The 12,913-nt window shown below is 41.4% G+C and overlaps 1 protein-coding gene across 3 annotated transcripts in view; it reads left to right on the forward strand.

The window, feature by feature from the left end:
* Nucleotides 1-12,913, forward strand: part of ttn.2 (titin, tandem duplicate 2) — a 180,210-nt gene that overhangs the window by 103,137 nt on the left and 64,160 nt on the right. For all 3 annotated transcript variants that reach the window (XM_037539621.1, XM_017710611.2, XM_017710612.2), the window contains 34 exons: nt 53-230; nt 316-437; nt 531-818; nt 1,019-1,315; nt 1,433-1,619; nt 1,712-1,827; nt 1,932-2,231; nt 2,351-2,650; nt 2,751-2,856; nt 2,946-3,142; nt 3,234-3,545; nt 3,680-3,958; nt 4,160-4,459; nt 4,564-4,866; nt 4,967-5,503; nt 5,630-5,932; nt 6,045-6,344; nt 6,457-6,753; nt 6,848-7,132; nt 7,289-7,582; nt 7,682-7,981; nt 8,083-8,391; nt 8,484-8,683; nt 8,775-9,204; nt 9,466-9,774; nt 9,858-10,039; nt 10,192-10,321; nt 10,416-10,715; nt 10,814-11,131; nt 11,215-11,511; nt 11,616-11,915; nt 12,007-12,321; nt 12,408-12,556; nt 12,675-12,825. In XM_037539621.1, the coding sequence (XP_037395518.1) occupies nt 53-230; nt 316-437; nt 531-818; nt 1,019-1,315; nt 1,433-1,619; nt 1,712-1,827; nt 1,932-2,231; nt 2,351-2,650; nt 2,751-2,856; nt 2,946-3,142; nt 3,234-3,545; nt 3,680-3,958; nt 4,160-4,459; nt 4,564-4,866; nt 4,967-5,503; nt 5,630-5,932; nt 6,045-6,344; nt 6,457-6,753; nt 6,848-7,132; nt 7,289-7,582; nt 7,682-7,981; nt 8,083-8,391; nt 8,484-8,683; nt 8,775-9,204; nt 9,466-9,774; nt 9,858-10,039; nt 10,192-10,321; nt 10,416-10,715; nt 10,814-11,131; nt 11,215-11,511; nt 11,616-11,915; nt 12,007-12,321; nt 12,408-12,556; nt 12,675-12,825 (8,991 nt within the window). The remainder of the gene's footprint in view (nt 1-52; nt 231-315; nt 438-530; nt 819-1,018; nt 1,316-1,432; nt 1,620-1,711; nt 1,828-1,931; nt 2,232-2,350; nt 2,651-2,750; nt 2,857-2,945; nt 3,143-3,233; nt 3,546-3,679; nt 3,959-4,159; nt 4,460-4,563; nt 4,867-4,966; nt 5,504-5,629; nt 5,933-6,044; nt 6,345-6,456; nt 6,754-6,847; nt 7,133-7,288; nt 7,583-7,681; nt 7,982-8,082; nt 8,392-8,483; nt 8,684-8,774; nt 9,205-9,465; nt 9,775-9,857; nt 10,040-10,191; nt 10,322-10,415; nt 10,716-10,813; nt 11,132-11,214; nt 11,512-11,615; nt 11,916-12,006; nt 12,322-12,407; nt 12,557-12,674; nt 12,826-12,913) is intronic.

Consider the following 12,913-nt stretch of genomic DNA (forward strand, 5'->3'; position numbering starts at 1 on the left):
GTTCACTATGAACACAAACATATATGCTCACATAATTTGTTTTACATTATAGCTGTTCCAGACCCACCAGAGAATCTTAAATGGAGAGACAAGTCTGCCAGCAAAATCTTCTTGTCATGGGAGCCTCCAAAGTGGGATGGTGGTGCTCCAATTAAAGGCTACACTGTTGACAAATGTCAGCGTGGCACTGACAAGTGGGAGCCATGTGGAGACCCAGTGCCTGAGCTCAAGTAAGTGACCAATACATTTTGGTAAGGCTTAGATATCTGTATATACACACATAAAATTGTTACTTTCTTTTTAATTCTGTCTTAGGCTTGAGGTGACTGGTCTGAAAGAGGGTCAGTGGTATGCTTATCGTGTGAGGGCCTTGAACAGACTAGGCTCAAGTAGACCTAGCAAGGCAACTGATGAGATCTTGGCTGTTGATCCTAAAGGTACTTAAAAATGATATGTTTCTCTTTACAGTATACATTATTGTATTCATGTTCAAGCTCACTGTCGTCCTTACCTTTCCTTAACCATTCTAGAGCCCCCAGAGATTCACTTGGATGCAAAACTACTGGCTGGTTTAACAGCAAAGGCTGGCACAAAGATTGAACTTCCAGCTGATATCACAGGCAAACCAGAGCCTAAAGTAAAATGGACCAAGGCTGACCTCATTCTCAAGGAAGATGACAGAATCACTATTGACACCAAGCCCGGTCATTCCACAGTGAACATTGCTAAGACTACAAGAGATGACTCGGCAACTTACATTGTTGAGGCAGTCAACAGCAGTGGACGTGCAACTGCAACAGTTGATGTCAACATCCTAGGTAACATATTTATCCTCTGAAGAAAGAGGTATTATTGTTTATAAGGCAAAGAGGTATTATTGTTTTATAAGGCAGGGAGGCCTCTGGAGTAAATATCCAGAATCACAGCAGGCATTTGCCTTTCAAAGGAACTGTAAAATAATTAGGAAAAAGTAGTATATTATGTATGTGTATTGAGCTTGTTTCTCTTCTGTTTATAGATAAGCCTGGACCTCCAGCTGCCTTTGATATCTCTGAAATAACCAGTGAGTCCTGCCTCCTGTCCTGGAATCCACCCAGAGATGATGGTGGCTCAAGAGTGACAAACTACATTGTTGAGAGGAGGGCTGCAGACAGTGAGATTTGGTACAAGTTGTCATCCACTATAAAGCAGACCACCTACAAAGCCACAAAGCTTGTGACCTTCAAGGAGTATATCTTCAGAGTCTATGCTGAAAATCAGTTCGGCATTGGTTTGCCAGCCGAACATACACCGATAATTGCCAGATATCCCTTTGGTACATTATACTTATCTTTACATCATTTTTAAATATATATATATATATATATATATATATATGGCTTTCACCTTAACTATATGTAATATGATATGTTCTGGTAATGTTTTTAACTAGATCCACCTGGACCCCCATACAAACTTGAGGCATCCGATATTGCAAAGGATTCTGTCACTTTGACCTGGTATGAACCTGATGAAGATGGTGGAAGTCCCATCACTGGCTACTGGGTTGAGAGATTTGAGCCAGATGCTGACAAATGGATACGATGCAATAAACTACCAGTAAGCGACACTAACTTGAGGTAAGGACTTGCAATACATAAACTTAAAACAGATGATCCATACAGCAGCAGTGTATGTAAATCTGAAATATTTCATATGTTGGTGAACACAGGGTGAGAGGATTGCCCACAAGAAAGAAGTATAAGTTCCGTGTCCTGGCTGAGAATCTTGCTGGACCTGGCAAACCAAGCAAGGAGACTGACCCAATCCTGATCAAGGATCCAATTGGTATAATAATTTTTTTATGTGTATTGTTTTATCTGCATCACAGCAGATAAAATCTGTGTTGAATTTGAGTAAAAGAGACTAAACAGATATGTATACTCTTTTAGATCCTCCATGGCCTCCTGGCAAACCTCTTGTTAAGGATGTTGCCAAAACTTCAGCTTTCCTGCAGTGGACTAAGCCTGAGCATGACGGTGGTGCTAAGATTGAGTCCTACGTTATTGAGCTCCTCAAGAGCGGAACCGAGGAATGGGTCCGTGTGGCAGATGGTATTCCTGCTCTTGAGTACTTCCTTAAGGGATTGATGGAGAAGCAGGAATACTCTTTCCGTATCAGAGCTGTCAATGCAGCAGGCGAGAGTGAACCTAGTGAGCCTAGCAGCCCTGTGCTGTGCAAGGAGAGACTCAGTGAGTGATTTTCTACATATCTGAACGATATTACATTACTTTTTATTCAATATTATTTGTATTTGGTTTATTCATGTATAGTTTAAAACTGAACAAAAACATTTTTCTTTCCTTATCAGATCCTCCATCACCCCCAAGATGGCTAGACATAGTTAATATCTCCCGGAACAGTGCTGAACTGAAGTGGACGGCCCCTGAGAGAGATGGTGGTTCACCAGTCACTAACTATATTGTTGAAAAGAGAGATGTCAGACGCAAGGGCTGGCAAGCTGTTGACACCACTGTGAAAGAGCTGACATACACTGTCACTCCACTGAACGAAGGCTCTCTCTATGTATTCCGTGTGGCAGCTGAGAATGCTGTTGGTATTAGTGAATACTGTGAACTTGCTGACTCTGCTCTGGCAAAGGATACATTCAGTAAGCAGAGACCTTGGCTGCTTTTAATTTACCTTCTTTAAGATAAGAAAATATGTGTATTGGAAATATACTGATATTATTTGCCTTTACTCTCTCTTAGCTACTCCTGGACCTCCTTATGCTCTGACTGTCGAAGGGGTGTCAAAGACCCATGTTGATCTTAAATGGGAGGCACCTAAGAACGATGGTGGTAGACCTATCTTGAGGTACATATAATGTAATTGTGGAAAAATGCCTTAGAGTATATTATGTTGTCACTGTCATTGAATTCTGTACGTTAAACATGCACTTTCAGGTATGTCATCGAGAAGAAAGAGAAACTTGGAACCCGCTGGGTGAAATCTGCAAAGACAGCAGGCCCTGACTGCAAGTACAGAGTGACTGATGTAATTGAAGGAACTGAGGTGCAGTTCCAGGTTCTTGCTGAGAATGAGGCTGGTGTTGGTCACCCAAGTGAACCCACAGACATTGTGGTAATTGAGGACCCAACAGGTATGTTGAAAATAATTTACTATGATTAAAAAAATAATCTATAAAGAGGATTAATGGCTTTTAAGAGTTTTGTTTTTTTACATTTCTGCAGGTCCACCATCTCCACCTCAGGATCTCCATGTCACCGAGGCAGCCAGAGACCATATCTCTGTTGCCTGGAAAGCCCCAGAAAGAAATGGAGGAAGCCCAGTCACTGGCTACCACATTGAGCTCTGTGAGGCTGGAACCGAGAAGTGGATGAGAGTTAACTCTCGTCCAGTTAAAGAGCTGAAATACAGAGCCGGGGAGGAAGAGGGCATTGTTCCAGAGAAGCAGTATATTTTCAGAATTCGTGCTGTCAATGCTGTTGGTGCTAGCGAGCCCTCCGAGATTTCTGAGAGTGTTTATGCTAAAGACTCTGACTGTAAGCGAAAGATTTTATATATATATATATATATATATATATATATACACACTATTTTTTTAACCATAATGCCTTCACATGTACTCACCGTCATGTGGATTTAATTAATTAACCCTCCATTGTCCTCCTTACAGGCAGCCCTACCCTTGAGTTTCAGACGCAGGATGTTATTGTTGTGGAGGGTGAGAAGATGCACCTACCCATTCCATTCAAGGCTGTACCATCACCTAAGATCACATGGCACAAAGATGGGAAGGAAATGAAGGCTGATGAACGAGTCTCATTCAGATCAGACTATATTTCCTGCCACCTGGAAATTCCAAGCAGTCTGCATGCTGATGCTGGCCAGTACAAAGTTACCTTGGAGAACAGCCTTGGAGCAACCAGTGGGACAATTAACGTTAAAGTTGTTGGTATGATTACAATGAAGAATGTGAACAGTTCTCATATGATAAACCCCACAACACATATAAAATTATATATATATATATATATATATATATATATATATATATATATTGACAACCAATCACCTTGCTTGTGATTATTACTGCACGTTGTATTCCATTATGCATTTTCTTTTAATTGTTTAAATTTGTTTTATATATTATTAGGTCTTCCTGGACCATGCAAGGAAATTGTTGCTAGTGAGATCACCAAGAACTCCTGCAAAGTGTCATGGGATCCACCAGACTATGATGGTGGCAGCCCTATTCTTCATTATGTCCTGCAGCGCAGAGAGGCTGGCAGAAGAACCTATGTCAATGTCATGTCCGGAGAGAACAAAGTGAGCTGGCCTGTGAAGGACCTCATTCCAAATGGAGAGTACTACTTCCGTGTGAGAGCTGTCAATAAGATTGGTGGTGGCGAGTTTATTGAGCTTCGCAATCCAGTGATTGCTGAGGATCAGAAGCGTGAGTAACATGCTTGCATTTAACTTCAGACTGAATGTGCTGTGTTAGAAAATGCGATGTGCCAACATGCTTGCTCACTTACTTTATCTGACTTCTACATACAGATCCACCTGATCCACCTGTTGATGTTGAAACTCACAACCCTACTTCTGATTCTGTGACCCTCACATGGAAGCCACCTATGTATGATGGTGGAAGCAAGATCATGGGTTATATACTGGAGAAGATGATGAAAGGCCAAGAGAAGTTTGAGAGATGCAATGACTTTTTAGTGCCAGTCTTATCCTATACTGTTAAAAACCTGAAGCAAGGAAAAGAGTACCAGTTTCGTGTGCGTGCAGAGAACGCAGCAGGCATTAGTGATCCTTCACGCAGCACTCCTTTGATTAAAGCCACTGATGCTGTTGGTATGTGCTAGAAATTGGTTCATTTCTAATATAGGTACAATATGCTTACCTGTATTTTCATCATGACCACTTATCTAACATGCTCACTTTCTGTTTTCAGATCGTCCCAAAGTGTTCCTCAGTGGCAGTCTGCAATCAGGTTTAAGTGTCAAGAGAGGTGAAGAGATCCGACTGACTGCCTACATCTCTGGATTTCCTTACCCAGAAATAACCTGGATGAGGAATAATTCAACCATCAGGCCAGAGGCTCTGAGGAAGAGGCCAGAAAAACCTATCAGGAAGAAGAAGGAAAAAGAAAAGGAGGCAGAGAAGAAGGAGGAGGAGAAAGAAAAGACAGAGGAAAAGAAAGAAGAGGACAAAGAGAAGAAGGAGGAAAAGCCAGAGGAGGGAAAGCCAGAGGAGGACAAGGACAAAAAGGAGGAGAAGAAGGAGAAAGAAAAAGAGGTAGAGGAACCAGAAGAGCCAGAGGAGGAATACCACCCATCTCTGAATGAGCGTCTTACCATTGACAACTCCAGGAAGGGCGAATCCTTTGTTGTGGTCAAAGATGTTATCAGAGGCGACCACGGAGTATTCACCATCAAGGTGGAGAATGATCACGGCATTGCCTCTGCCACCTGTGAGGTTAATGTTCTTGGTAAGTTAAATTCTCGTGGTTTATATAGAACTTTCCAGTTATGTTAATCATAGTAAATTTTCATAAGTTATTTTAAATGTATTATTTTAAGCTCAGACTGGAGTGTTATTGGGTTTTGCATTCCAGATACTCCTGGACCCCCAGTCAATTTAAGATTTGAGGAGGTCAGAAAGGATTCTCTCCTCTGCAAGTGGGATCCCCCTCTAGATGATGGTGGAAGTGAAATTCTTAATTATGTATTGGAGAGAAAAGACAACTCCAAGGCTGAGACTGGATGGGTTACCGTGACAGCAACTCTCAGAGGCTGCAAGTACCCAGTAACAAAATTGATTGAAGGGAAGGAGTACCTCTTCCGTGTTACTGCTGAGAACAGATTTGGCCCTGGAAAACCATGCATCTCTAAACCTGTCATTGCCAAGAATCCATTTGGTAATTAATATCTATGAATTAAGTCATGATTGCATTTCATCTTCTACAGTTCTGATGCCTGCAATTTTAATGTTATTGAGTAATATTGATTTATGAACTTTTTGTATTTCAGATCCTCCAGATGCCCCTGAGAAGCCTGAAATTGTAGACGTCACAGCCAACAGCATGGTTGTGACTTGGAAGGAACCCAAGGACAATGGTAGCCCCATCCAAGGATACTGGGTGGAGAAACGAGAAATTAATAGTACACACTGGGCAAGAGTTAACCGCAACATTGTTAATGAACTGGAAGTAAAAGTAGATGGTCTCTTGGAAGGCTTGACATACATTTTCAGGGTGTGTGCCGAGAACGTGGCTGGACGGGGAAAGTTCAGTCCACCATCTGAGCCGAAAACAGCACAGGCTCAAATTTGTAAGCTGAACATACCATAGTTTACTACATTGATCTTTACATTTCAAAGTGTAGTGCTGTGGCAATTAATAGCTCTGCATGTGATTCTGAATTCATATCACTTTCTTTTCAGTGCCACCAGGTCCACCAATTCCACACGTTGCTGACACCACAGACCATTCAATAGTAGTTGAATGGGAGCCTCCTGCAGACAATGGTGGTGCAGATATTTTTGGATACCATGTTGATAAATTAATGGTTGGCACTAAAGACTGGTCACGGGCCACAGAGAGACCATGGAAGAACCACACATTCACTGTGTATGGTGTCAGAGAGGGAGCTAAATACATTGTCCGCGTTATGGCAATCAACTGTGCTGGTGAAGGTGCTCCTGGTGTAACAGATGCAGTCATTGTGAGAAATCCTGCAGGTATATAGCATTACTTATTGTTCAAAAGAGATGAATAAGGTCTGGTTTTAAGGCTTTGCTTATGACTGTTTGCCTTGTTAATTGTCCTTTCCAGAGGTGCCTGTTATTGAACTTGGTGTCAATGTGAAGGCTGGTCATTTTGTAAGAGCTGGAGAGCCGCTGGTAATCCCAGCACATGTGACTGGTAGACCTAAACCATCCCTTGCATGGACAAAGGATGATGCTGCCCCTGACAAGGAGCGTGTGGAAATTGAAGAAGTTGGTCAGGATAGTACTCTTATGATCAAAACTGCTAAAAGAAGTGACAGTGGCAAATACCAGATCACTGCAGCAAACCCAAGTGGCATCAAATCAGCTTGGACCAGGGTTGAAGTTCTGGGTGAGAACTATTCTTGTATTCCATTGAAATAGTAATTATACAGTTCAGCTATGTTAATATAGTTTATGCTCTTAGTAAAATTATCTAGGCTTTTAAATTCATTTCAGCAAGATTTTTAAAAAATGTAATGTATGAATATTAAATTATTTTATTCAGATGTTCCTGGGCCTGTCCTTGACCTCAAGCCTGTTGTAGTGACAAGAAAGTTGATGATATTGAACTGGTCTGATCCTGATGATGATGGGGGCAGTGATCTGACTGGTTTCGTTGTTGAAAGGAGAGAGCCAAAGATGCACACCTTCAGACAGCCCATTGAAACAGTTGCATCTAAATGTGAAATTGTGGGCATTATTGAGGGACAGGAATACATCTTCCGAGTTGTGGCCAAGAACAAATTTGGCTGTGGGCCACCAGTTGATCTTGGGCCAGTTCGTGCAGTGGATCCACTAGGTATGAGGCATGATTTCTACAGTTATATCACTTTAATTCACTAAATATGACTACTGCAGTAATTTAAATGTACACATCAATCTTTTTTATTTATTTCAGGTCCACCAACCTCCCCTGAGAAGTTCCACTACACTGAGAGAACCAAGTCTTCCCTTACCCTTACATGGAAGCCACCTCGCAATGATGGAGGCAGTCCAATCATTGGATACATCATTGAGAAAAAGCGTCAGGATCATCCTGCCTTCCAGCCTGTCTCTGCAGAGATGTGCACTAATCTGACACTGACTGTGGAGAATTTGGATGAGCTGCACATGTATGAGTTCCGTGCAAAGGCCGTTAACAGCATCGGAGAAAGTGATCCATCCATACCCTTGACTGTTGTGATTCAGGATGATGAAGGTTTGTCCAGTTCTGATCGTCTTCTTCTCCAAAAAATATTTTAGCTACACTTTTGTAATGTATTTCATTAACTTTTCTGTATTAAACATTACTTTTTACAGTTCCCCCATCTTTGCACATGATGAAGCATTTCAAAGGTGATCTAATCAGAGTGCGGAAGAATGAGCCAATTGAGATGCCTGCTGAGATCACAGGTCTTCCAATGCCAAAGGTTGAGTGGTTGAAGGATGATGTTGTTATTCCAAAGTCTACTGAGAGAGTCTTGCTGGAAACCAAAGAGATTGATAGACTGACAGAACACACAAAACTCACCATCCCTGCTATTGCAAGGCTGGACAAGGGAACATACACTGTGTCTGCTTCAAATCGTCTTGGAACAGTCAGCCATCATATCACAGTGGAGGTGCTAGGTAAGTTTGGGTTTTGGCTAAGTTGAGTCAATCATTCAATGTTGTTTTTATTTATAATGTGTAGGTGTTAAAAAGTATGGTGATTTTATCAGATCGACCAACACCACCAAGAAACATTGCTGTTTCAAACATCCGAGCTGAGTCTTGCCATCTGACGTGGGATGCACCACTTGATACTGGAGGCAGTGAGCTCACCAACTATATCATTGAGAAGAAAGACCTCAATGTTGAGGATGTTGAGAAAGCTGAATGGGTCCCGGTTTCTAACACTGTCATTGAGAAAAAATTCGGGGTAAGCAAAATTATTTAGCAGGAAATTAAACTGTCAATCATTAATCTATACATATACTATTTAATCGAGCCTTCTGTTTTATATTTTGTAGGTGTGGGATCTTGAAACAGGTGGCAAGTATCAGTTCAGAGTCAAGGCTGAAAATAAGTATGGAATAAGCGATGGCTGTGAAACAGAAGAAGTACAAATCAGAGATCCATTTGCTCTTCCTGGTCCACCTCAAAAAGTTGCTATTGCCGAGCACTCCAAGACCCATATGTTGGTGACATGGGAGCCACCTATGGACAGTGGTGGATCAATGATCACTGGCTACTGGTTGGAAAAGCGTGAGAAGGGCACTTCCCACTGGGCTAAAGCAAACAAGTCCCTAGTGACCAAACGTGGCATGAAAGGCTGGGATTTCCAGGTCACACGTCTCATAGAGGGACTGGAATATGAATTCCGTGTAATGGCTTGCAATGCTGCTGGAATTGGACCCCCTAGTGCTGTCTCTGAGTCAGCTTTTGCTGATGACCCTATCAGTAAGTTGATTTACCACATAAACTGTTTTATTGTATTATCCTTATGTTTTCCCCTACAAACAAGTCATGTTGTGAGCTTCACATGTGCAAAATATTTTATCACATGAAAAAATGTGTTCACACGTAAAAAATATGTGATCAAGTGAAAACGTGACTGCTTATAAACACATGGTCTTTGCACACTTCACATATTAAATATATGTGACATTTCTGAATGAGTTAACAAAGTAAACAATAAATATGTATGTTTTTCTTGTACAGCACCACCTGGCATGCCAGCCGCTCCTGAAATTGCTGACAAAACCAAACGTAGTGTCACTCTGTCATGGACCCCACCAGCTAAAGATGGAGGACGCCCCATCAAAGGTTACATCATTGAAATCCAAGATGAGGGTACATCTGAGTGGGCCAGGATAAATGATGCGGACAATCTACATCCTTCTACTGTGTTCACTATTCCAAACCTCCAAGAGCTGAAGAAATACAGATTTAGAATCATTGCAGTCAATGATATCGGGGAGTCTGAGCCAAGTCCTCGGACCACTGAGGTTCTCTTGGAGGACATTCATAGTAAGTTTCCACTTTGTTATAGGCTGCAAATATCATTATTTCAATTTAATTGTCTAACATGATGATTTTGTCTAATTCTACAGCTGAGCCAAAGTTATTTTTGGATATCAATGCTGATGAGTTACTAAGCATCCGTGCTGGATCTACATTCAAAATCCCAGTAACTGTTACTGGACGTCCCGTTCCCAAGGTTGCATGGGAGTTTGATGGCAAAGCAAAGACAGAGAAGAAAGATCGTCTTCACACACTCCCAGTGGATTCACAGGTAACACAATTCATTCAAGTTTGTTTGTTTTTTTTTGTATTATAAAATAATGGTTTTAGAATCTCCCCGCGACCCTGACGGAGAAGCGGCTTAGAAAATGGATGGATGGATGGATTAGTTTTATAATCTGAATGGCATTTCTTTTGTGTTAGGTGGAATCTACTGACACTACCTCTGTTGTAACATTTCCTGTGAGCTTGAGAGCCCACTCTGGCAGATACACTGTCACAGCAAAAAACAAAACTGGACAGAAACATATTAATATCAGAGTCATTGTACTTGGTGAGTTAGTTCTCTGTAAATGTCTTATGAAAAATTGAACATTTTAATAATATGAAATGAGTGCATGAATGTAATGCATGCAACATTTTTACAGATGTTCCTGGGCCACCAAAGGAGCTCAAAGTTACTGATGTTACCAGAGCTACAATGAGACTTATATGGAAACTGCCAGATACTGATGGTGGAGAAAGAATCAAGAGCTATTTCATTGAAAAGAAGGCTGTCACAGGGAAGGCTTGGACAAAGGTAAATCCAGCATGTGCCAGCATGGCATATGTGGTGCCTGATCTCCTTGAGGGCCAAGACTACCTGTTCCGTGTTCGTGCTGAAAATCGTCTTGGAATGGGACCATTCACTGAAACCACTGAGCCAGTGAGGGCAAGGGATCCAATCTGTAAGTTACAGATTAGAACAGTTTGCATGATCTCAATAAAAATAAAACTGTATATGTACTAGAATTAATTACATTTTGTATTTTCTGTTTGTTCCAAGATCCCCCTGATCCTCCAACTAAGGTCAAAATCAACCTTGTTACCAAAGATACTGTGACCCTTACATGGGTGCCTCCAAAAAATAATGGTGGTGCACCAGTAACACACTACATTATTGAGAGGCTGAGCTGGGATACCACTGGTCCACAAAAAGAGACCTGGAAACAGTGCAATAAGAGAGATGTTGAAGAGACTACCTATGTTGTTGAAGACCTTAAAGAGGGTGGTGAATATGAGTTCCGCATCAAGGCAGTAAATGCAGCTGGCCCAAGCAGACCCTCTGTTACAGTGGGACCTATAATCATCAAAGATCAGACCTGTGAGTATCTGATATTTCAGGATAGTATATTTAGTTGTGTTTACTTAAAGGCACTAACCCCTTGTAACTGAATGTCTTTTCAGGTCCTCCAAACATTGAACTTAGAGAAACTCTGGAGGGTGCAGAAACATTTGATGTAAGCATAATTGCCAGAATTCAAGGGTGTCCCTTCCCATCCTTGGTTTGGCAGAAGGCCCCACTTGACAAGCCTGAAGAAAAGACTGATGTGCAATACGATCAGCATATCAACAAGCTGGTCTCAGATGACAAATGCACCCTGCTGATTCAGCAATCCAAGAGAGATGACAGTGCAATATATACACTCACAGCTACTAACAGCCTTGGCACGGCTTCTAAGGATATCAAACTTACAATTTTGGGTAATCTTTGTTTTGCTATGTCTTGAGTTGAGTTCACGTATCTCTTCAATATAGATGTGTATTTTGAAAATAATGGTTAATTAAATTAAACATTTTCCCCATAGGACGACCTGGACCACCAATTGGACCTGTCAAATTTGAAGAAGTGTTTGCTGAAAGAATTGGTCTCTCTTGGAAACCACCCACAGATGATGGTGGTTCTAAGATAACCAATTATGTCATTGAGAAACGTGAGGACAACAGGAAGACATGGGTCCATGTCTCCAATGATCCAAAGGAATGTGCATACACAGTACAGAGGCTTACAGAAGGACATGAATATGAGTTCCGCATTATGGCTCAAAATAGATTTGGTGTTGGACCACCACTCTACAGCGAACCTGAAAAAGCTAGAAATCTGTTCAGTAAGTATCATCATTTTGTGCTACTGCACTGTTGCTGAAATAGAACATTTTCTAAAATGTAATTCCATTTCAATATACTTCTTTACAACAGCTGTACCAGGTCAATGTGACAAGCCAACTGTCTCAGAAGTCACACTTGCATCCATGACTGTTGAATGGGAAGAGCCAGAATATGATGGTGGGTCTCCAGTTACTGGCTACTGGCTGGAGCGCAAGGAAACTACAGCCAAGCGCTGGACCAAAGTGAACCGGGACCCCATAAGAATCAGGCCCCTTAGTGTCTCCCACATTGTGACTGGTCTTTTGGAGGGAGCCACCTATCAGTTCCGTGTTACTGCCATTAATGCTGCTGGATGTGGACTTCCAAGTCTGCCATCAGATCCTGTTGTTTCTAGAGACCCAATAGGTATGATAAAATAAGAGTGTAATGTCACTGAATGTCAGTGTTTGACTACAGTGATGTTTTACTGTAATTTTTTACTGTTGTTACAGCTCCTCCTGGACCTCCAATTCCAAAAGTAACAGATTGCACTAAGTCAACTGTTGACCTTGAATGGATTCCTCCATTGATTGATGGTGGATCTAAGATTACAGGATACTTCATTGAGTACAAAGAAGAAGGAAAGGAAGAATGGGAGAAGGTATATGAAGTCATAAAACTAAAATTTGAATCTGTTGTGAGTGATGTTGAGTTTCATATAATATATTGCATGTATACTCACAGGTTATTTAAATGGAGTTTGAATCTTTTTTTTTTAGGCCAAAGACAAGGAGATTAGAGGCACCAAGTTTGTTGTGCCCGGACTGAAAGAGCTTGGACTTTACAGATTCAGAGTGAGAGCAGTGAATGCTGCAGGTGTTGGTGAACCTGGTGAAGTTGCTGAAGTGATTGAGGTCAAAGACAGGACAAGTAAGAACAAACTCAAGTATTTAAAGGATGTTTCACCTAAGTCGCCTCCACTGATACAAAGAAAGAAATTTTCCAAGATAGCACTGTA

This window comes from Pygocentrus nattereri, chromosome 6 (assembly GCF_015220715.1).
Source record: "Pygocentrus nattereri isolate fPygNat1 chromosome 6, fPygNat1.pri, whole genome shotgun sequence".
NCBI classification, from domain to species: domain Eukaryota; kingdom Metazoa; phylum Chordata; class Actinopteri; order Characiformes; family Serrasalmidae; genus Pygocentrus; species Pygocentrus nattereri.